Below are 25175 nucleotides of genomic sequence, written 5' to 3'. Positions count from 1 at the left end.
AGCAGTGCTTTCAAATGAATGAATGAATTGAATTAATTAATATAAATATGGTATTTTCTGAAATGTCTTGAAACCATCAGTGTTCTATAGATGGCACTTTCAGTGGCCTATTTCAATAAAGGGATGAAATGAATGCAACCTGCAACAACCACAAAACCTCTTTTCTATCATAATGGAAGGTCCCAAATCCCACACCATGATCTGTGTGAAAATGATTTGGAGAAAGTGTAGATTTTTGCATATTCTTAGTTAGTAAAAGTATGCCTCAGTCACTTTCTAGTTTTCATGTGATAGGTCCACAAATTAAGCTGTTTATTAAATTTATATTCCAGCTTTCCACCAAAAAATGGCGCTCAGCGCCGGTAATGATAATAAAATACAGATTGAAAACAAAATCTAAAGTAAAAATGTAATGTAAAAACAAATAAATTTAAAACACAGTTAAAAATATAATAATAAAAGAAATAAACAGTACCTGACTGTTAAACCCCCCTTTAGCAACAGATGAGCTTAAATGCCAAAGGCCTGCCTGAATAAAAAAAAGTATTTTCTTGCCAGTGGAAGGACAACAGAGAGGGAGTTCCAGAGCCTGGGAGTGGCCACAGAGAAGAACCTCTCTCACATCCCCATCAAATATGCTTCCAAAGGCAGCAGGACCAAGAGAAGGGCCTCTTCCAAATACCTTAAAACCTGAACAGGCTCGTATGGGAGAACGCAGTCTTACGAGTAGCCTGATCCAAAGTCGTTTTGAGCTTTATAGGTTATAACCAGCACTTTGAATTATGCCCGAAAACAGTAGCCAGTGGAGCTATTGTGACAAGGGAGTCATATGCTACGTGTGACCAGCCCTTGTCAACAGTCTAGCTGCAGCATTCTGGACCAGCTGAAGTTTCCAAACACTTTTCAAAGGCAGTCCCACATGGAGCTTGTTACAGCTGATCAAATGGGATATAGCTAAGGTATGTGTCACTGTGGCCACATACTGTGGCAAAAGGTTATAGAGATCCTATCAGCTCTGTTTGTGCTGTGAAGGAATTTCTGCTATGATCAGCTTAGTGCCTTCAACCCATTTCATACTGAATCCAGAGAAGACTGAGGTTTGCAAAGAGGCCAGATCAGAAATAATGTCCATATAAGATGGTTGAGGAAGATAATAGCTATGGAGATTTGCCCTTTAGGGCAGAAGTGCACATCCCATGAACCACATGTGCCCCCCAGGGCCTGTTGCGCATCTCCCATAACCCTGCTGCCGCCACTGAATCTCCCCACCCCCCACCCCGATGCTGACTAGGGTTCCTGTGACAAGGAGGAGACTTCAGCCTCCCACAGTAGCCCAGATCATGCAGCGTGAAAGCAGTGCTCCCAATTGGAGTCACTGGAGGGAGAAAGAGACTTTGTGTTCTGGTGCATATTGTACCATAAATTTGTTACTGTGGATATGTTAATACTTCTGATTAAGCAAACAGTTAAGAGTACAGTGAGTAGTCTTATCATTTCTTTAGAGAGTTAGTAGTATTTTAACTATAACGTTCTTCATCGCTTTGATGTGTAGAATAAGTTGTGAAGAATAAATAATGATTATGTTAAATTATCAATGCAACTACATAGGTAGATATTGCAGAAATGAGTTACGCAGACAGGAAAATTACTGTATTCAATACATAAATTTCATTAATAATAAAAATATCTATAGAAAAATATTTTAAAGAAAGCACCAGCTAGTAACTGAGAGCTAGTCAACTACTAATGTTTGTTTTTGTTTTTGTTTTCATTATGAAGAGCGTTACAGAATTCAAAGTGAACAGTTAGAAGACATTTGGCTAATTACAAAAGAACTCACACTTCGACTTGAAGAACACTTTAGGAAACAAAACTGCAAAGACTTTGCATGTACTTTTTCTGGCCCGATCCCCTTAAAAGAATATTTTGAGATAATTGATCACCATTTTGAGGTATGATTATTAATATCTGCAATTTTGTAATTGTATTTCTCAGCGCTCATGGCGTCTTCAGTTTTAACTTGACCTGTAATCATAGTTATTTATATTAGAAGTGTTTTCTGTACAGGCCCATTCATTAGTATGGTGTCTGAGGGAGCTGTTTTTATGAACCAACACCTACGTGTACAGAATGTACATATGGTAGCCATGCTGTGCACACTCACTGTGGCCTTTTGTCAAGTCCTTTCAAAAGGTTATAGAGATCCTATCAGCTCTGTTTGTGCTGTGAAGGAATTTCTGCTATGATCAGCTTAGTGCCTTCAACCCATTTCATACTGAATCCAGAGAAGACTGAGGTTTGCAAAGAGTTTGCTGCTTAATTTGCCATCTCTGTTATAATAATCTTTGGCAAAGTAAGGATATATTAAGATATTCAAAATGCTTTCTCAAAAAGTGTTTGCAAAATAATTATGGACAGCAATATGAGTTTTCGTCTTTGATTGGCATCTGATATATAATGAGGGCTGCAATCCTATACACACTTACCTGGGACTAAGTCCCATTGAATTCAGTGAGGCTTACTTCCGAGTAGGCATGTATAGGATTGTACTGTAAGATCTGTTTTGAACCCTACCTCCCCCAGAAGATAAAGATCCATTCTTAAAAACACTGAGCAACGTTTTAAACATTTTAAAATGTAGTGACTCTTCCTGCTATAGCAAGTATAATATTTATTAAGCATATGTGCTGCAGTAACCATACACTGAAATACTCCATAACTTGCTGATGATGAGTTAATTTTACCTCTGTCATGAAAACACATGGTAAGATTATCATATATTACTTTAGATTACCTTGACTGTCAACAATTATTTTCAATTTTGGTAATAGCTGACGTTACTTTAGCCTGTTAATAGATATCATGATGTGTGTGAAATTACCAGTCTTCAGATTGGCTACATAACCATAGTAAAGCACTAGTAAAGCTTCCAAAAATGTGGTGGTTCTTCACCTGTTTGTTATAAATGTGTGATGTAAAAATATTTATACGTTCTGGAATAGTCTTAACTCTTTCCTTTAAAACCTTTCTAAACTATAGCTACGTTTGAATGCTGCAAAATATGAGCAACTGTTATCTGAAAGAGCGGTACAGTTTAGAGCTATTGAACGACGACTGCTGGCACGGTTTAAAGATAAAACTCCAGCTCCTCTTCAACATCTGGACACCTTGTTAGAAGGAACTTACAGACAGGTCAGTATAGTTGGGTTATGAGCCTGTCCCTTTTAATATTCCCCCCATGCTAAACACATAGTTTTAAAATACATAAGCTATACCTTCCTGGTTACATTTACCAGCCGAAAGACCATGGAACAGTAATTTGTTTAACCTAATATTCCCTGCAACTTTCCAGATGAACTGCAGTGGTTTTTGTTTGATCTTCAGATATAGAATTGCTACTCAGAGGTCTTGCAAACTTTGACAGTGCATCATTCTTTCCAAGCTGGAATAGTTATGTGAAAATATTTTACAGTTCAGAGCTTGTGTAAACATTTATGGTATACTGTAAACTGATGGAATGGTTTAACTGATGTAACATCCACAACAAAATAATCTGAGACGGAACAGTCTCCTTTTGCAAATCTATTGACATCCTGGGTGTTTCGAACGCTGGAGTAATTGAAAGCAAACTGGCTAGTATTCTGTTGCAAGAGTTAGTATAGAGTTTGAGTTTATACCTTAGCCCTGTATTAAGAACATAAAAAGAGCCTACTAGATCTGACTAAAGGTCCATATAGTTCCCCATAGTAGACAATTAGATGTCTCTGGGAAGCCAGACAAGCAGGGCATGAAGGCAATGGTGCTTTCCTCTTGTTGTCTCCAGCAATATACTGCCGCTGACACTGGAGGTCCCATATAGCCATGTGGAGACAGTACTCCGGATGAGGCCTAACTAGTGCTGAGTAGAGGGGAGTTAGTACTTCCCGGGATTTGGAAGCTATGCTTCTATTAATGCAGCCCAAAATAGCATTTGCCTTTTTTGCAGCCACATCACATTTTTGGCTCATATTCAGCTTGTAGTGTTGATCCACAACAATTCCAAGATCCTTCTCACTTGTAGTGTTGTTGAGCCAAGTATCCCCCATCTTGTAACTGTGCATTTGTTTTCTTTTTCCTAAGTGCAGAACTTGGCATTTATCCCTATTAAATGTCATTCTGTTGTTTTCTGCCCAGCACTCCAGTCTATCAAAATCACTTTGAATTTTGTTTCTGTCTTCCAAGGTATTAGCTATCCCACCCAATTTTGTGTCCTGCTAAATTGCAGGCAGTCGTGCGAGCCCTAAAACAGTGCTGATTGAGTTGAAATTAGGAACACACTGATGACTGCTCATGTAGTGGCTACCACTAGATGGAAGGGCAGTAAATAGTATGTTCCATCTTTCAGCTCATCCAACACTACTACTTAGGAAGATAGAAGTATAAAAATGCTACTCAGGAAGGTAGAAGTATACAAATAAAGAACATGCCCTCACGTAACTATGGTCTTGTTGAAACAATCCAGAAATTATCTGGCAGTCTTAGAGTCTATGAGGCACCAAACTGGGTGCATGACTTTACTGCTTTCATTGTATGATTAAGCAAAGGATTTTGCCAAAAAGGATGCCTGGAAAATGTGCACAATCGGATACATTTCAGTAGTTAATTGGAATACATTTTCAAATAAAGATGCCAAATGTTAGCAGAGGAAATAGTTGGATTCAGCTTAATACTTAATGACAAACTTTCCATCCAATATTAATTATGTCTGATTTCATACCAAGTTTAGTTGTAATGCAAACAAGAGTTGGCACATACATTTTGATATTTAAAAGCTTACTGAAAGTGTCAGTACTCCTGCTTATTTACAAATCAGTTTTGTGGTTGTGCCAATGAAAAAAGCTATAGTCTGCATAATGACCACAACCTGTGTGAAAACACTTTTAATATCTTGCATCTAAATAAGTTCAGAAAGGTTGTACTGTTTTGTCTAAAAAATCACATGCTGCACAAATAACAGGAAATACAGCAAGCAATGTTTTTAATTTAGGCATCTTTGTTTACATATATGAAGGTTGGAAAAAGTCACTGCATAGAACTTAGTTCCTAGTTACTGACTCCTGTTGTTTAAAATTTTAATATTGACACATTAAGGAAGTTGTTATTAGTGCATTTGAGAAAACATCTTTAAAATGGAATCCCTCCATGCTGTATTTGGGAGGCACCAATTATGATGTGTTTAAGGCACCTGTTAAAGACCCATCTCTTTACTCAGGCCATCCTTGATTGATTGTGCTGCAAGGTTGTTTGTTAATTGTTGTGTTTTGAGTTTTTGGTTGTAAATGTTTTAATGGATGAGTATTTGAATTTGTTATGATGCATTTTAATGTCTGGTTTTGTAGCCCATTCAAGATATTTTTTAGTTATGGTAAGCAGTATACCAACTGATTAAATAAGGGTGCAATCCTATGGCCGCTAGATGGCCATAGGATTGGTCGGTTCCCAGAGAACTGCCTCCCCTCTCCCACTGCCTCATAGGCAGCGTGGATTGTCCCCGTGCTCTGCATGCGGAAGAGCAGCACACAGCGGGGGAAAGGGGGTGTTCCTGGGGGCGGGGAGTTTGTAAGTGCCAGTACAACACTTCCTATGTGTTGTCCGGCCTCCCCACCCCACATTCTGATGTGCCATGGCTAGATAGCCGAAATCAGCCATGTAGCCGCAAATGCAGGGCGGCCGGAGTGTGGAGACAATCCCCTCTGTGCTCCTCCCACTGTGCCTTGGATATGCAGGCGCCTCTGAGTTTGGAGCTGGCCGATTATCCCCATAGGATTGCTCCCTAAATGAATAAATAAAATAAAAGACAAAATATATTGCATGAAACTGCCACGGCGGTTTTTGTATAACATGAATACTCAACATATGCAAAATAGATTGGAATTGTTTTGTGTGCACGTGCGTGACCAACCTAATTGCAGTGATACAACACTGCTATATAGCCTTTTTTTTTTTTTTTAAGAAGGGGCTTAGTTTTGCTAGCATTCCATATGAATGTCCCTAGAATCAGCCACCGAAACTCATATTTGAAAGCGTCTACTTGGGAGACAAAACTTTTTGGGTTGAAATATATGTGAATACAGAGTAAAATTTACAAAAAATTACAAAAGCAGTAGGATGCTAGTTGCGTGTTTTGTTTACTCCACACACATACAAAGACAAATTGATTGCCAAGCTTAAATCAAGACCTTATTTGAACCTGTATCCAGATTTCTGAGTGAATTGGGAGGGAAATTTTTGATGATGTTGAATTTTAAGAGCTAATTTTTTTTTTAATGCCAAAAATATTTCTTTTTACACAGAGTGAAATTGGCATTCATTGAATAGGTACTTAACATTGGGATTGCTACATCCACCCACAGACAGCTTTGAGCAATGATAGATGTTCTATTTGTATTACTCTTAAGGGACCATAACAAGAATTGCAACTTCTTTCTTACTGTCAAAAGTGCTTAAAGTATTTAGGAATCCATATATCCTCAGTTACCCAATTCACTTAATGACCTGGTTCACATGACATGCTTACCCACCATTGGCGATCACCCATGGTGGGTGGCATGACATCCAAACTCAGCATGGTTTCTGCAGGGTGACTTGCTTTTCACAAACAAGCCAGCCTGAGAACCCATGGTTTGTTGTTGGGTTGTTCAGGGTGGCTTGTTTTCAGGGTGGCTTGTTCTGACATCTGAACCCAGGAGGGCAGCTTCATCATGGGTTGTCAGGAACAGCTAGAGAGCGCTGAAAACAAGAGCGCTGAAAACCCCTGCCTTTCCTCATGATCTCACTAGTGCCGCTGCCATTCTCCCTCATCCCTTCTAAGTGTCTTCCACCCTGTGCTCCTAAAAATTGAGAAGAAAGGTTGCATTTGTGACCTTCTGTTTTTTAAAAAAGTGTTTAGTCATGTGCAGGTACACACATTTGAAAGCCCACTTGGCGTAATTTCCCCCACCGCTTTACTGCTCTGCTATGAAATTTGCATTTTTTACCAATCCCACTCACTGTTCTGTCTTGAAATTTGTGTATCTTGATCCCCATCACTGCTCTTGTGACCCATATGTATATCTGACATCTAACAAAGGAGACCAGTGGAGAGAAGCTACAACTGTTCCTGAAGAAGACCTCCCTGGACCCAAAGGTGTGTGAGAACTATCGCCCCATCGCTAATATCTCCTTTTGGGGCAAGGTGCTTGAGCATGTGGTGGCTGGGAAGCTTCAGACGTTCTTGGAGGAAACTGATTATCTGGACCCATCTCAGTCCAGTTTCAGGCCAGGGTACAGCACTGAAATGGCCTTGGTTGCTCTGACTGATGACCTACTCCATGTGAAAAACAGGGGGAGCGCTACCCTGTTGATCTTCCTGGATCTCTCAGTGGCTTTTGATACCACTGATCATGGTATCTTACTGGATTGGCTCTGCAGGATGGGGGTTGAGGGCACTGTGTCTCTGCAGGACCGATTCCAGAGAGTGGTATTGGGGAATTCCTGTTCTACCTCATGGCTATTAAGTTGTGGGGTGCCACAGAGTTTTATTCTATCCCTCATGCTGTTCAACATCTATATGCCTGTTACATTCTGGGCCAGGGAGAGAGACGGTGGAACCCTCGGTAGCACGCTGTGACAAGTTTGCACGGCACTTTGAGGATAAAGTCGCTCAGATTCGTCATGAATTGGACACCACCATTAATGCAGTTCCATTGGTAGAGGCGTTCAGAGCACTGTCTGGTCCAGTTTTATTGGATGAGTTTCAGTTACTGAGGCTTGAGGATGCGGACAAGGTGCTTGGCCAAGTCCGATCGACCACTTGTGTGCTTGACCCTTGCCCTTCATGGCTTATTAAATCAAACAAGGAAGGGATGTCCGGCTGGGTCCAGGTGGTTGTAAATTCCTCCTTGAGAGAGGGAGTGGTGCCTGCCACTTTAAAAGAGGCAGTAATTAGACCACTCCTGAAAAAGCCTAACCTGGACCCAGAGGATGTTAACAATTATAGGCCAGTGGCCAACGTCCCCTTCCTGGGCAAGGTGCTTGAGCGGGTGGTTGTAGGACAGCTCCAGGCACTCTTGAATGAAACGGATTATCTAGATCCATTTCAGTCGGGCTTCAGGCCTGGTTTTGGAACGGAAACTGCCTTGGTCGCCCTGTGGGATGACCTCTGCCGGGAGAGGGACAGGGGGAGTGCGACCCTGTTGATTCTCCTGGACCTCTTAGCGGCTTTTGATACCATCGACCATGGTATCCTTCTGGATAGGTTGTCTGGGTTAGGAGTTGGAGGCAGTGCACTACAGTGGTTCCGCTCCTACTTGGATGGCCAATTCCAGAAGGTGGTGCTGGGGGATTATTGCTCTGTGCCATGGCAATTGTGCCATGGGGTTCCACAGGGCTCTATTTTATCCCCCATGCTGTTTAACATCTACATGAAACCGCTGGGGGAGGTTATCCAGAGGTGTGGGCTGAGGTGCCATCAATATGCAGATGACACCCAGCTCTACCTCTCTTTCTCATCAAAACCAGGTGAGGCAGTGGCTGTTCTGAATCAGTGACTGGGCACGGTAATGGACTGGATGAGGGCCAATAAACTGAAACTCAATCCAGACAAGACGGAGGTACTGTTAGTGGGTGGTTCATCTGCCCGGCTAGGTGATATTCAACCTGTTCTGGAGGGGGTTGCACTCCCCATAAAGGATCAGGTTCGTAGTTTGGGGGTGCTCTTGGATCCAGAACTGTCACTTGAGGCACAGGTGAACTCAGTGGCACGGAGCACTTTTTATCAGCTTAGGCTGGTATACCAACTACGCCCTTATCTGGACAGAGATAGCCTAGCTACAGTTATCCATGCTCTGATAACTTCTCGTCTGGATTACTGCAATGCGTTATACGTGGGGCTACCTTTGAAAATGGTCCGGAAACTTCAGCTGGTCCAAAATAGGGCAGCAAGGTTGTTAACAGGGACTGGCCTGCGAGCTCATATTACGCCAGTACTTTTCCAGCTGCACTGGCTGCCAGTCCATTTCCGGGCCCGATTCAAAGTGCTGGTGTTAACATTCAAAGCCCTTAACGGCTTGGGGCCAGGTTACCTGAAGGATCGCCTCCTCCCATATGTGCCTGCCCGGACCTTAAGATCATCATCAGCGGCCCTTCTCCGTGAGCCCCTGCCAAAGGAAGTGAGGTGGGTGGCTACTAGGAGGAGGGCTTTTTCTGCTGTGGCACCCTGGCTCTGGAATGAGCTCCCTAGTGAGGTTCGCCTGGCACCTACATTGTATTCCTTTCGGTGCCAGGTGAAGACCTTTTTATTTTCCCAGGCATTTTAGCATTTTAGCTTTCTAAATTTTTATCTTTGTTTTAAATCTGTATTTTAAACTCCTGCACTGCTGCTAGGTTTTATTGTGGTTGTATTGCTATATTGTGGTTTTAATGTTCTATATATTTTAAATTGTTTTATTGTGTGTTGTTTGGTTTTAATTTTTGTGAACCGCCCAGAGAGCTTCGGCTATTGGGCGGTATAGAAATGAAATGAAATGAAATGAATGAATGAATGAATGAATGAATGAATAAATAAATAAATAAATAAATATATGAAGCTGTTGGATGAGGTCATTAGGAGTTTGGGGTGAGGTGTCACCAGTACCCTGATGATCAGCTCTATTTCTCCTTCTCGGAGTCAGCTGGGATGGTGAGGGTGCTGGACCAGTGCCTGGAGGCTGTAATGGGCTGGATGAGGGCCACTAAACTGAAGCTGAATCCTGACAAGACGGAAGCTCTGTGGATTGGTGGTTCCCGAGTCCAGGAATTGGGTAAACGACCTGTCCTGGGTAGGGTTGCACTCCCTGTGAAGGAGCAAGTGCATAACTTGGGAGTACTCCTAGATCCATTTCTGTCACAGGAGCCCCAAGTGGACTCCATGGCCCAGAGTACCTGAGGCCAGCTTCAGCTGACCCACCAGCTACGGCCTTTCCTGGACAGGTATAACGTAGCCACAGTAGTGCACATGCTGGTAACTTCCCAATTAGACTATTGTGATGCACTTTACGTGGAGCTGCCCTTGAAGATAGCTTGGAAGTTGCAGCTAGTGCAAAAAGCAGCAGCTAGACTGTTGTCCGGAACATCTCACAAAGATTACATAACACCAGTCTTAAAGCACTGGCTGCCGATCCTCTTCCAGTCGAAAATCAAGGTGCTAGTGATGACATTTAAAGCTGTAAGTGGCTTGGGACCTCGATATTTGAGGGAGCACCTCCCCCTGTATATGCCTGCCCGAGGAATGAGATCTGTTGGAGGAGTCCTCCTCTGCGTCCCACCAGTGTGAGACATACGCTACGGGGGGATGTGGGAGAGGGCATCCCAGTTGTGGAATGCCCTCCCCTTGGAGGTCCAGTTGGCTCTGATATTGGTTTCATTTCAGCACCAAGTTAAAACATGGCTTTTTATCAAAGCCTTTGAGGCCTAAATGCATTCCCTAAATGTTTTAACTGTTTTATTGCTTTAGATTTTAAATCGGCATTAGCTTGCTTAAAGGTTTAATATGTTTTTAGCTGTTTAAATTATTTATTGTTTATACTGTCTAAATTGATTTTGTCTGTACACCACCCTGAAATCCTAATAGTATAGGGCAGAATATAAATGTTTTAAATAAATAAATAAACTCCAAGGTGGGGGAGGGGAGAGAAAAGCAGCTGGCAGCTATAGGAGAAGGAGGGTGTAATTGGTAGAAGCAGCCTTTTTTAAACAAGAAAAGATATTTGCTAACATGGCAAGTACCAAAGTGGAGGATGAAATTGACAAGGACATTGACGAGAGGGGGATTTCCCTATGCTGGGCTAAATAGCAGACAGGCAGCCTTTTGCAGTTGTGCAACACCTTGATTTTTTAGAATTTTGCAAATGCATCACTGCGTTCATAAGGGCTCAGAAAAATAATTATGTTTGGTGATCTAATATGGCAGCGGGGTGGGGGGTTGCTGTGTCCCTCAGTAGCCAGTAATCCCAGCTGACCACTTGCAGAAAGGGTGCTGACATAGGGACCAAGAAAATGGGTTCTGCTACGAAGACAGCTGGGATACATGCTGGGAATTGGCAGGAGGCTGAGGGGGAAACAAGCCATGGAAAGACACAGAGCGCCCAATAGTCTGTTGGGTTAGTGAGCAAACAACCAACCCATGGTGGCTTATTAGGGTGGCTTGGCATGATGTGCAAACTCACCCAATGACTGGGAAAATCCTTTTTCTCAAATAATTCACCTGGAAGTTCAGCCTGGAGAATGAAGTTACCTGTTTCTGTTTTAGAAATACTTTTAAGCATCAACTCCCAGGTAAGTGGGTACAGAAGGACAATAGCATTTGCATCAATAAGTAGGATAGATGATCCTACTTTCTTTTATACGATGGCAAGAGATGGAACTGAGCCGTACTTGTAAGCTTTAGAGAGCAATCCTATGGCCACTAGACAGCATCTAGATGGCCATAGAATTTTTCAGTTTCCCAGAAACTCTGCTCCCCTCCCCTGCTGCCTCATAGGTGGCGTGGTTCTTCCCTGTCTCTGTGCTTGTAAACATAGTGCAGAGAGGGCAAAAAGGGGGCATTCCCAGGGATGGGGAGGGGAGGAGACCACGGAAGCGTCATTATGATGCTTCCTATGCACTGTGCTGCCTCTCCTGCTCTGAAATCCCAAGTTAGACAGCCAAAATCAGCTGTGTAGCCACAAATGCAGGGTGGCCAAAGTGCGGAGGAGAGGATCCCCTCTGTGCTCTGCCCATCTGGCATTGGATAGTTGGCCGCCTCCAAGTTCGGAGGCGGCTGACTATCCCGGTAAGATTGCGCCATTAGAGACTTGTTTTAGAAAGGAAATTGGAGCAGTGTGCCAACTCATTCGGTTTAATTTCACAAATGGGTCCTGTATTGGCAATGGGCTCTCTTGAAATATATAAATAGTTGTCATCTTTAAGCACACAATATTGCTGGTGTTTTTTTAGACGCTAAAAAATAATGGGATTGTAATGCATCCATTTCCTTCTAAAATTAGGAAATTTCAAAGCATTGTTTCCTTTGCTTATTTTTGTCTGTATACAAGAGATGCCATTTTATCAAAACCTATATTGTTCCAACTTTGATTTAATGCACAAAGATGAACATCGTAGTGAAGGTATAGTTCATATTTGGAAGAGAATACAAGGAAAAAATGTTGGTCCATGAGATAAATGATGAGTGAAACCTCCACTAGAAAGGAATATGCATAATAGAAAGCTGAATTTAAGAAGAGTAGGATTCAGACTATGAAAAATAATTTCTTCCTGCTTCCAGGAAAAATGCAAGGGTTTATCTCTAGGAATATATGTGAACTGCATTCATTGTCCTACTACAATTAAAATTCCATCAAAGGATTTCCTTTATAATCGTAGGAGAGTGTTTCATTAAGGAGTGGAGCACCTCGGAAAAAGCCTGGCAAACTTAGTGGAAAACTTTTATCAAATACTTTCTAACAGTGCAATCCTTTTCAGTTCTACTCAGAAGTGAGCTCTACTGAGTTCAGTGGGACATACTCCCAAGTAAGTGTAGCCTGAATACATTAATAACCATTTAGCAATTTTGGTAACTCTTTCTCAAAAACTAGGCTGGCTACTATGGTCAGTTCTTTTGTAACAGCCTTTGGTATTTCTCAGTATTAGTCAGAACCATGAAGCTAGTTCCTTAAACCCAAAAAACGATTTACACTTATTATTCCTCAGGTAGGAGCCCCTTCTCTCCCTTCATGGCAAGCTGCTTGTGAAACGGTGATTTCACAAGCGATTTGTGATATGACATGGGAGACGGAGAAATAATTATTACACAGGGCTATTGGGAATCTCCTATGTGAACTTACATAACTGTTTGCATTGGATTGCTGGGTTGGGACTGTTTTAAAAAATATAATCTAAAACAATGCTGAGTCTGTAGTCTTCTGTATTACGGCCAATTTGTATAGGTTCTGCTGCATTCCCTCGTGGGTAATCCGTTGGGGGCTGTATGGCCATGAGTTGGTGGTGAAGCCAGCGGTGGGCAGGGCCAGAGCCAAAAGTGAGTGGATTACCCCATTTCTCTTTCTGCCGCTCTCTTTTCCCTCTCTTTCTGCCACCTCCTTTTTTCTCTCTCCCTCTTTCCCACACAGAGGACTGCCACAGAAGGGACTGATTGCTCTTGCCAGAACTGATCACATGCAGAGGGGTTTTGAAATTAGGCCAAGGGTTACCCAACCATGTTCTAGAACAGTGAACTTGTAATTATTTTAACTAGTGAAAACAGATTGCACTAATATTTAAGATACATACAATTAATATTGAATAATTATGGGTTTGTATTTTTTATTATTGAACTATGGTTTTAGTTTTAATATTAATAAAACATATTGGGAATAAAATTGAGCTGCCATATAAACTTAGAAGAAATACAAAATTTATATATAAAATCTGTTTAATTTTAAAGGCCATAAAACAATTCTTCATAAATTGTTTGTTTCTCCGCTTGTATACTCTTCAGTGTCAACACACTCACAGCTCATGTTTCTGATCTAGTTGCTACAGCTCAGAGGAAAAACTTGAGTAGTCATTTCCAAATTTAGAACTTTCAGACAAAAACCACTGTTTATGTGGGAATGTGCATGGTGGCTGAAATACATAAACTTGATAAAACACAAGGCAACAATGTTTATTTTCCAGCATTTTTCCAGTTGGCACCACTGCACACTCCTCACCACTTAATTGAACATAACTAGTAATTTCTAATTTTTAATGGAAATTCTACATTATGAAGCATTTAATTGTCCTATTGTGGAATGCAGCATAGCTATTTTTTGTTGCTAACACTTCTTATAGCTAAATCAACTATTCCAGTGTAGTTAATAGTGGTTAGTTATTTTTTTTAAGGTTACAAATGGATTAGAACAGGGTTAGGCAACCTTTTTGGCCTGTGGCAATTTGAGAAACTGCCCTGGCTGCCACCACAAGATGGGTTGTGATAGGAGGTGTCACAAAGGCCGAGTAACCTTCCCAAAAGACTGAATACAAGGCAAAGGTGGGATCTGAGACCCAACACACTAAACAACTCCTTTGAAAACCACAGTTTTCAGCACCAACAAAAACCTATATCAAAGCAATCCCATCTGCTGGAATTATTAATACATAAGAAAATGTATTAATTTTTTTTAAAATGGTGGGTAGGGCACCTAGGTGGGTGCTCAGAAAGGTATCCAGGGGTGCATTGGTGCCCATGGGCACCACATAGCCTACCCTTGGAATAGAACATCCACCCTATCTTTTAATTTATAAATGCAGTGCTATAATTTGAGACAAAGTCTCTTGATCTATTATTTTATATGTTAGATTTTAAAGAGAATAACTGCTATTTAAGGCATGAAATATTTGTGATATCTTCATGTAACAGATCTTTGGTGACTAATCAGATTGTATAGTTCCTTATCATGCAATATACATGAACAGCATTTCAGTAGTTATGCTTGTTGTGAAGAAAGTTGTTGTGACCACTTCAACGCCTTTGACTTATATGCATTTAGGGTATTCTTTCATTATGTTAAAGATGTAAGTGATATAGGATGCATCCTATGAACACAGCACTGAAACCTAACACAAACCTAGCTATTCAGGAGGTATGCAGTATTATGAGCTTTGGTGGCTTTGCCAGTTATCTGTTCAGAGTGGTCAAGCACTGATCATCAGTCTGGTACAACATGCACAATTCCTGATGCAACTGGGAATCCATATGTGGAAATCTGCTTCAGTGTCTGCTAGGTGGATTTTGGCATAACTAGTATCATTAGCTTAACATGGTTGCTGTAGAAGGAGGTGCTGGTGCTTAATTATGAATATTTCCATTCATAATTATGCATGAATATATCAAAAGATCCCTACTGAATGAATGCACAGGCATTGCTGAGTTAGTTAGTGGGCTAGTTCACACATCACACTTAGCCACAGTGTGTTAATTAATCCCTGGGACTTAGCAGTGCAGGCAGACAGCCATTTTGCATATTCAAACCACGACTGCAGTTTGTCATGTTCTGCAAACCCAGCAAGGGTGGATTGTTGGTCTGGTTAACAAACTACCTACAACCCTAAAGCAGCGCATGGGTTCAGGTGGTTTGTTAACCATGCCAGCAACCGATCCTGCCAGGTTCGTGTGACATGACAAGCTGTGGACGTGGCTTGAACAAGCAAAAGTTGCCTGGCAAATGCAAAAACCCACTGTAGCTTAAGTCATGGTGGGTTGCAGTGATTGTGTGAACTGGGTCAGTTCTGGCACCTTAAAACAATGAGAAATGTGGTATATAGGCTGGCCAGTGCCAACTTAGACAGATTCAGCCAAGTAGACTCTTCCTTTGTGATTTCATAATGTTGATGAAATTCATTTTGTGAATTGCATTTGTGTAGTGGTGCAGGAATGTTTAATAGCTTTATTATAATTTATTTGTTATAACTTTTATATACTTCATTGCACACTTCAAATGCTAAAGAGCCTTTGACTTTTATTTTTGACAGAATAGTATTTATAGTAGCCAGTACATTTATATTAGGCTGAAAAGATTAACAAGCATTCCGTAGATTCCTATTTTAATTTTCATTGATAATTAGCAATGTTACGTTTCAGTAGCATTGGTATGTATGTTACCTTTGTTAATTCAAAAGCAAGAGATATATTTTCTTTGCTGCTAGTTTAGCCTCTCTTTTGCAGAGGCTACTAGTCCTTGTGTCTCCTAGTCCTGATGGTTCTGTGCAACTTCCAGTCTCAGAGGCAGTAAGCCTATGTACACCAGTTGCTGGGGAACATGGGCAGGAGGGTCCTGTAATTTATTTATTTATTGCATTTATATCCCACCTTTTTTCCTCTTGCAAGGAACCCAAGGCGGCTTACATTATCCTCCTCCTCTCTATTTTATCCTCACAACAACAACCCTGTGAGGTAGGTTGGGCTGAGAGTCTGTGACAGGCCCAAAGTCACCCAGTGAGCTTCCATGGCTGAGTGGAGACTAGAACCCAGATCTCCTGGCTCCCAGTCCAACACTCTAGCCACTACACCAAGTTCTGCATGTGGGTTTCCCATTGACAGCTGCTTGGCCACTGTGTGAACAAAATGCTGGAATAGATGGACCCTTGGTCTGATCCAGCAAGGCTCTTCTTACATTCTTAACAAGTCGTCTTCCTCCTTAACAACTCATAAGCATCTTGGTAAGCTGCTTATTAACTGAAGCAATTGAAACAAGCTTATTTAATTTACAAATCTTTTTTCCCTCTAATTTTATGGCATTGATTCAGTTTCTGAAACGGATATTTTCTGTGATAATTTTTTCACGTTGTTTTTTCATTGGCACTCTTTTCAGCATAATGTAGCTGTAATCTTTGGAGCAACTAGTTGCTTCTACATATAAAGCAACTGAATCTTCATTATATTTATTCTGTTTTCTAAGAAAAATCTGTGAAACAAAATATATTAAAAGAAGTCATTTTTTGTCTCTAAAATGGAATGATCAGTAAAAAAAATTATGGGCAAAGATTCTGTAAGAGACTTAGGGCGCAATCCTATGCATGTTTAGACAGAGAGAATTCCTACATCTCCCAGCATTCCCCAGACATCATGAGGGCATCAGGACTTTTCCTTATTGTACCTAGAGCAGCCCTCCCAATGTGCTGCCCTACAGATATTGTGGATGACAACTCCCATCAACTCTGATAATTGGCTGGGGCTGATGGGAATTGTCCAGAACACCTGGAGAGCACCACAGTGGGGAAGGTTATCCTAGAAGTTTGCCAGATCAACTCTCCCACACTTGTCATTGAATTCTGGTGGTTCTGAACGAATGCAAACAGATTTATTCTTCATTTGAATATATAAATTCTTGTTTTGACCACAATAGGATGGGAAGACCAATAGTCCCCCTCCAAACAGCTCTTTTATTTCATAAAGGGGATTATTTACTTTTTCACAATGAGATTAAAGACCAAAACACCCTTTTTCAGATGTATTGGGATTGCCATGTACCGTACTGAAGAATAACAGCAGTAAACAAGCAGTATTTGGTTATTTAGGATAATTTAAAATGTCTGACTACTTAGCCTAAGGCAGGGGTAAGTAGACTTCAGGCTTGTGGAATCTACTTGGTTTTTTACTAGGATCTTGAAACCCACAATCAGAGCCAGGTGCAAAATAGTGACACGGGTGGTCATACACTATGAAGTGAGGAACAGGGTGCTCACTTCATAGTGTATTTATGTTCAGCCCATAAATTTATGATCAGGACAGGAACCAAGCTCCCAAGTCCTTCGACATAAAAATCCATGCCTCATTTCACCCCTGCATTCTTCTTCAGCAGACAAATCAGCGTGGGGTGGGGGAGGTTTTTAGTTTTTATTGTTAGACAATTCAGAGTTAGAAACCCTTGCCAATCTAGTTCACATTACCCAGAGAACTATCCTGACGTACTTTTTGCCTAGCCCTGGCTTAAGGCATCTAGTTTGAAATTCTTTACCATTAAGAAAGGAATGCAGTACTTCATGTCAAAATGTACATCAGTTATATTTTATTTGGAATACACGTGTTTGTAGTGTACATTAGAAGTGGCACAATTACTTCCAGCAGAGTGCAGCAGAAGACAGTAAATATTGCAAAATATCACATTCTGAGTACCTGAAACTTCATAGAACAGAGCATTGAGATAAAATGGATTTATGATATATAAACTATGAAGACACATGCAGAACTCAGTGTTGAAACAGTGCAAATAAGAATTTGTTGCTTTACTTTCTCTAGGGTGGGGTCTTATCTAGAGACACTGTTACCAGAAGCATCAAGACTATAACCAAAAGGGTATGCTCAATTCTTCAGACATTCCACATCTTCATTAGCATTACATTTTATTTATGAAGATGACTAAGAGTTATTCCTTAGTACATTGAGAGCTTAAGGGTTCAATCCTATACATCTTCAGACAGAAAAAAGGCCTACAACTCCAAGGATGCCCCAGCCAGCCACCTGGGAGTTGTAGGCCCTTTTTCTGTCTAAACATGCATAGGATTGCACTTTAAGTGACTAGCTTAAGTGATTCCTATGGTCCATGCAACTAAAGCTGCTTTATTTGCGCTTTTTGTCTTCTAGCCCTTCCAAATTGTTTCATTAACTGACACCACGTGTCTTGTGTTGGAGTGAATGGAAGCTGTAGGTGGTAGAAATAACAAATCCTGGTATTGTTAATTAAATAGAACTCCACGGACATGGCGGAACACAAAAGGAAAATCTTTTTCAAGGTGCGACATTCCCATCAGGATTTCTTATTTTCAGAAAGTTTTTATTATTCTTCAAGAACTTTATTTCAGGCAATTTGGCCAGAATATTAGTGCTTTAACTGCTCTTACAGCAGTTCCATTAGTCAACCTGACTAAAATTAACAGTGTGTAATAAATCAAAATAAAACCCATGAAAATGAATATAAAAATTCTATTCAAATTTTATGACATCTGCAACAGGACAATTTTTAAAAATTAAGCTACTACTGTTTCCTCTGTTCTTTTTATGTGAGACATCTAACAGTTTTTTATGCCTATTTGCCCTTGGTGTTCGATACTCTATTAATTCAATTACAGTTCAACATTTTACATGAAATAAAAATATGCCTTCACAAGTAGGTGTCTTATTGTTAATCTTCATACCTCTAGGAATGTTTTATTTATTTATTACATTTCTATACTGCCCAATAGCCAAAGCTCTGGGCAGTTCACAACAATTAAAACAATAAAATATAACATAAAATACAAAATGAAAGTTTAAAACTACAGTATAAAATAAACATAAAAACCAAGATAGATGATTTAAAATACAATAACAGATCTAAAACAACAGAAACTGAAAGACTAAAATGTTTGGGAAAATAAGGCATTCATCACCTGGCACTGAAAAAATCACAGCGTAGGTACCAGGCGAACCTCTATGGGGAGCTCATTCCACAACCTGGGTGCCACAACTGAAAAGGCCCTCTCCTTAGAAGCCACCCACCTCACTTCCTTTGGTAGGGGCTCCTGGAGAAAGACTTAAGAAGAGCCATGCTGGATCACACCGAAGGTCCATCTAGTCCAGCATGCTGTTCACGCAGTGGCCAACCAACTGTCAATCAGAAAACTACAAGCAGGACACGAGTGCAACAGCGCCCTCCTGCCCATGTTCCCCAGCAACTGGTGTACACAGGCATACACCGGTGTACTGCCTCTGATACTGAAGGTAGCACATAACTATCAGGGCTGGTAGCCATTGATAGCCTTCTCCTCCAGGAATTTATCTAACCCCCTTTTAAATTGGTGGCCATCACTACATCTTCTGGTAGTGAATTCCATGGTTTAACTATGCGTTGTGTGAAGAAGTACTTCCTTTTATCTGTCCTGCTTCTCCCACCAATCAGCTTCATGGGATGACCCTAGGTTCTGGTATTATGAGAGAAGGAGAAATATGTCTCCTTATCCACATTCTGCACACTATGCATAATTTTGTACACCCCTATCATGTCTCTCCTTACCCTCTTTTTTTCCAAGCCAAACAATCCAAGCTATTGTAACGTTCCCTCATAGGAGAGATGCTACAGCCCCTTGATCATTTTAGTTGCCCTTTTGTGCACTTTTTCCAGGTCTACAATATCTTTTTTTAGGTATGGTGACCAGAACTGTACACAGTACTCTAAGTTTGGTCACACCATAGATTTGTGTATAAAGGCAGTATGATATTGGCAGTTTTATTCTCAATTCCTGTGTTGCCCCTGCAGTAGGCTCTGAACTCATAATTTAGAGGTGCCAAGATCCAGGTTTACTGGTAAAGGAATACTTTATTGAGTAACTTACAGCACACAGGTGTACCCAATAGCTGGATCAGACAGATTCTCTGAACCCAGAGCCGTGGGGTACAATGGGTTTTATACCATGCATGTTAGCAATGAGGGAGCAAAACAGCAGCAAGCGCCCCTAGTGTTCATTCCCAGCATAGACTAGAAGTGTTTGGTTCTCAGCACAGCTACCTAAGGTAAACAAACTTTGCTTCCCAAGCACTGTCAAGGGCTCCTTGGAGGCCTCTCTCAGTCTAATCCAGTAGCCAAGTCCAGACACAGACAAAGGGATTCCTTTCAAAGCTTTATTCTTCTTTTACAACTTAACAACTATACCGTTTGCAACTAGATCTGAGCAGCACCGAACCTATGCCCTAAGTTGAAACAGTTGGTCCCCGTTTGAAAGGGAATTACTGGCAGACCCCTGAACTTAAGGACTAGGGAGAGTCCCTCCCCTTTTCCCTTGGATCCTCTGGGCGCAGCCGTTGTTTGCGCGCCAACCGGGCACTCCGCCTCCTTTCCGCGCCCTCCATCTGGCGCCGCTCTCTGCATCAGCGTCGCGCGTCCACCAAGTTTGCTATCCGCTCTCTGTTACTCCCTGGACTGCTATCTAAGCTAGGAATGTTGGTGGGAGGAATCTCCGTCAGCATTTCAAGTAAACGTCAGCATTTCAAGTAAAGCCAGCAGGCTTTACTTGAAGTTGGGATGTTTTGCTCCAACGTGCATGACTTTATACTTGCTTACATTGAACCTCATTTACCATTTGGATGCCCATTCTCCCAGTTTGGAAGTATCCTTTTGGAATGCCTCACAATTCCTTTTTGTTTTAACCACCCTAAATAATTTGGTGTCAACCGAAAACTTGGCCACATCCCTGCTCACTCCTAATTCCAGATTATTTATGAACAAGTTAAGAAGCATTGGTCCCAATACAGATCCTGCTATTTACTTCCCCCCATTGGGAGAATTTACCACTTATTCCTGTTCTCTGCTTTCTGCTCTTTAACCAGTTACTGATCCATAGGAGGACCTCTCCTCTTATTCCATGACTGCTATGTTTGCTTAGGAGTCATCAGTGAGGGACTTTTTCAAAAGCCGTTTGGAAGTGCAAGTAGACAATGTTTACCAGATCACCCCTGTCTGCATGTTCATTGACACTCTCAGAGAACTCTAAAAGTTTAGTGAGACAGGACTTGCAGAAGCCGTGTTGATTCTTTTTCAGCAGGGCTTGTCCTTTTATAAGCTTTCTAATTTTATCTTTAATAAGGCTTTCAACCAATTTACCCAGAACAGATGTTAAGCTAACCAGCCTGTAATTTCCCGGATCCCCCTTGATCCCTTTTTAAAAATTGGTGTTACATTGGACATCTTCCAGTCCTCTGGTACAGAGACTAAACTTAGGGACATGTTGCATGTTTTGATTTGAAGATCTGCAATTTCATATTATAGTTCCTTGAGAACTCTAGGATGGATACCATCTGGTCCCGGTGATTTATTTGCTTTCAATGTATCAGTAAGGTTGAGAACATCATCTTTTGTCACCACTATTTGCCTCAGGTCCTCAGACTTCCTTCCTGAAAACATCAGTTCAGGTGAGGTATCTGTACTGTATCTTCTGCAGTGAAGATGGATGAAAAGAATTCATTCAGGACTGCCAAGAAGGACTGGAATAATGCTATTTCTCCTATGAAACCTAGTTTGGATTTATGATTTCAGCCTTCCAGGTTTTCATTAGTAATAAAATTCTACTTTGAAGGTGTTACTGGAGGCTCACTCATCAAGCCTTTAGTGTTGAGTTACTCCATAATGTATATTTTAAAAATCATAATTCTTAATGTTAAAAATTAGACCTAAAATCAGAGGCATGACCTACCAACAGGTAATCCACTTTCCTTTGAAACAGGGAGCTGTGAATCATTTCCCTACATTAGTGGTGGGGAATCTCTTTCAGCCTGAGGGCTGAATTCCATTTTGGAGAAGCTCTTCCAGGCTGCATTCCAGTGGTGGGTGGAGGTGAAGGCAAAGGGGATAGGTCGTGCTCTGATTTTTAGGTCTAATTTTTAACATGGTTTTTAGGATATAAATTATTGAGTAACTCAACACTAAGGGCTTAGATGAGTGAGCTTCTAGTGAGGTGAAATAAAAATACAAAAGATAACCAGTATATTGTAGCTTAGAGTTCTTACTGCCAGTACCTAAGCCTTAGGAGAGGTATTTCAACCTTTTAGAACTGGGAAAACTTCACAAAAGCCAAGAAACTATCAAGTGGTTGGTAGTTGGAAGAAATAGGGTATGGCCAGGAGAACAGAGGGCTGGATTTGGGCCCCAGGCCTGAGGTCTAGGGTAAAAGCTTCCTGTGATCTATTTTTCTACATGGAGGTATTTTTTTATATGGAGGATCACTCAGACATGTGAACTCCCGTTTGCTGTCTGAAATGCTACAGTCTAAGTCCAGTTTTACCATCTCTCTAAGAATCTTTGGGTTGGATCCAGATTTATGCTGGATCAATTGTGCTGGCACAAGTAGACTTCCCCGCCCTCTGTTTCCCATCCGTCTCCATGAAAATGCTACACAGAGAGTCAGGAGACCCTGCTGAACTGGGTAATGTGGTGTGGGGGGTGGCACCAAAAAGTTGGGCAGAGAGACCGTTCCGTGAGCAGAGCCCTTTTTCTTGTTTGTTTGTTTACAACATTTGTATACTGCTGCACATCTAAACAGATTCCGGAGCGGTGAACAAGAGATAAAATGAACAAAAGATGAAAAAATGAAATATGATATTAAAATTATTCTTTAAAAAACCAAGTGCCAATAAAACCAAGGCTTCCTTAACCAAGGAAGGCTTCCTGGAAAAGAGCTGTGTTTTTTTTTTGTAAAACCATCACAATGTTACAAACAATAAGAAACATGTAATCAAAAATATACATGTGCAGTCTTCAGAGTATTTTTTAAATCTCAGTCATCTTGATAATCGAATCTGTGGGCCAAAATAGATGCAGGTTGTAAAACATGCAGATAGCATCAGCTGGGGAGGGGGCTTATAGTTATTGGGGTCAGAGTGGGGATGGAGGGAGAATGTAACCCTTTCCTCTCCTGCTATGGCTCACTGGGCAATTGGTGCCAATGTGGTATTACCTCCCACAGCTAATAGGAGGTTCAGCTGAGGGCTTTTCCTCAGGACTGCGGGGGGAGGAAAGGGTTACATTTCCCCTCCGTGCTTCCTGGGATCTTGAAAATGATTCAGCCCTCACTCAGCTGATACACAATTCTGCATATATTCTACATTTGGCAAGGAAAAGGAAGTTTAGTTTCATATGTTATAGTTTGTGTCACATTGTATATGGAAACAACACTATGGTTGCGGTGTCTGAACTGATAGCAAGATATTAATATTTTAACTGTTTATTTATTTATTTATTTATTTATTGCATTTATACCCCGCCTTTCTCCCTCTCGCAAGGAACTCAAGGCGGCTTACATTATCCTCCTCCTCACCATTGTATCCTCACAACAACAACCCTGTGAGGTAGGTTGGGCTGAGAGTCTGTGACTGGCCCAAAGTCACCCAGTGAGCTTCCATGGCCAAGTGGGGACTAGAACCCGGATCTCCCGGCTCCCAGTCCGTCACTCTCACCATGTGAAAGGCATTGGCTGTCCTGGGGATGCCATTCACATGGACAGTGTAGCAAAGCAACTGGCTCATTCCTGGATTTATCCCCAGCAAGCTGACAGCAACTTCTATACTTACAGCCACTAAAAGCAACAAAACACAAAGTACTGTTCTCATTTTATACATTGCTGCTAGATTACTGAGGCTGTCTCTATGGGCAGACTGGTTCATTCATTAGATTCTTCAAAAGGTGACAGGCATGTGACTATGGACACTCCTGGATGCCCTGGTCTGGCTCCAACAAATGTTAGTCATGCTTACTAGCATTTGTTTACATCCCCTTGAAATTAAGGATACTTACATTAATTGCAAAATACATGTCTCATTAATTTCAATTGCCAAGTTAAGTACACTTCAATTTATCTGGGCTGGAGTCATATGGAGGTGATTTTCATGTGTTATGCTCTTGAAAATAGATAAAAACCTATGTTCATATGAAGTTAAAGAATGATTTAAAAATAAATCTTAAAAGGGAAGCCTCCAGTTGAGTAGGCTCTCTATGTATCAAGTATTCTTTAGCCCTTGATTAGCCCTATTTAAATATACCACAAAAACTCCACTCACGGTACTCAACAGGGTTGGTAAAAGATTTTCTTTTCATTAAGACCAATGCAGTATAAGATATAAGTTACATCAAATTCTCTTAGCCTAGATGTTCAAAAAAAAACTATTAACCCCCCCCCCAAGTAATTATTATGCCTGACTTTTGAGGAGGTTAGTGAGATAAGTGACTTAAGGTGCAATCCTATGCATGTTTAGACAGAAAAAAAGGCCTAGAACTCCCAGCATGCTCCACTTAGCCATGTTGGGAGTTCTGGTACTTTTTTTCTGTCTAAACATGCATAGGATTGTGCCCTTAATATTTTTTTAAGATGACTGTTATTTTAGCATTTCATTCTATTTTCTATACTTCTGGTTTGCTATCATTGAAACACAAAAGAAAGCGTTACCTAGGAAGCATCATATAATTGCAAAAGTACCACTGGCATGTCCATGAATGTCTAATCTTAGATAATATATTTATTGGAAGCCAGGGGAGAAATGCTATTTATTGGACAATAAGAAAATTATCAATGGTTTTTTAATGTGTAAAGTAGCAACTATTACTAGGTACTACCGTGAATGCTTTACTTTTTGTAAAGTGTGTATGTATTTGAGCTCGACTGTGTATTGTGAATCTGTATTAATAAAAATTAAATAGGAAAGGCTTTTCTTTAGTTATCTTCAGTACTTCCTGAAATTTTGTTAAACCTTTTCTTAGACTTTAAGCAGATAAGGGAAATACTTAACATTTTTCTGGTTAAAGAGGTAACAGTGAAATCACTCAGCTCCTGGTAGGCTTCAAGGTGAAGAGGCAAAATATTCTCAGTATTAGATCTAAATTGCATTAAGCTAAAACATAACTCATATTCTTAATGGCAGGTTTGAGTTCACATGATTCAAGTATTTAAATTGGCTTGAAAACTGAGCAGTGGGTCATCTTGCAAAGAAATGTTTAAATGCTTGATGGTTTAATCAGTCTTTTTTTTAAAATGAGAATCTGTTTTTTACAGGATTAGTGGACATTAGGTCTAAAAACAGTTTGCAATTACAAGGTATTGCTAAAAATCAGAAAGTAAAATGTTGTTCCTGTACTTAAATT

The 25175-nt window shown here is 40.8% G+C and overlaps 1 protein-coding gene across 3 annotated transcripts in view; it reads left to right on the top strand.

Annotated features, from left to right (window-relative positions):
- BBS9 (Bardet-Biedl syndrome 9) overlaps positions 1-25175 on the top strand; it is a 364215-nt gene that overhangs the window by 78049 nt on the left and 260991 nt on the right. For all 3 annotated transcript variants that reach the window (XM_084857892.1, XM_084857890.1, XM_084857893.1), the window contains exons 17-18: positions 1780-1952; positions 3040-3192. In XM_084857892.1, coding sequence (XP_084714018.1) covers positions 1780-1952; positions 3040-3192 — 326 coding nt within the window. The remainder of the gene's footprint in view (positions 1-1779; positions 1953-3039; positions 3193-25175) is intronic.

Source organism: Heloderma suspectum, chromosome 5, assembly GCF_057233095.1.
Source record: "Heloderma suspectum isolate Gila_16-S chromosome 5, 16-S_ref, whole genome shotgun sequence".
Lineage (NCBI taxonomy): Eukaryota > Metazoa > Chordata > Lepidosauria > Squamata > Helodermatidae > Heloderma > Heloderma suspectum.
This window is presented reverse-complemented; position numbering and strand designations above follow the sequence as displayed.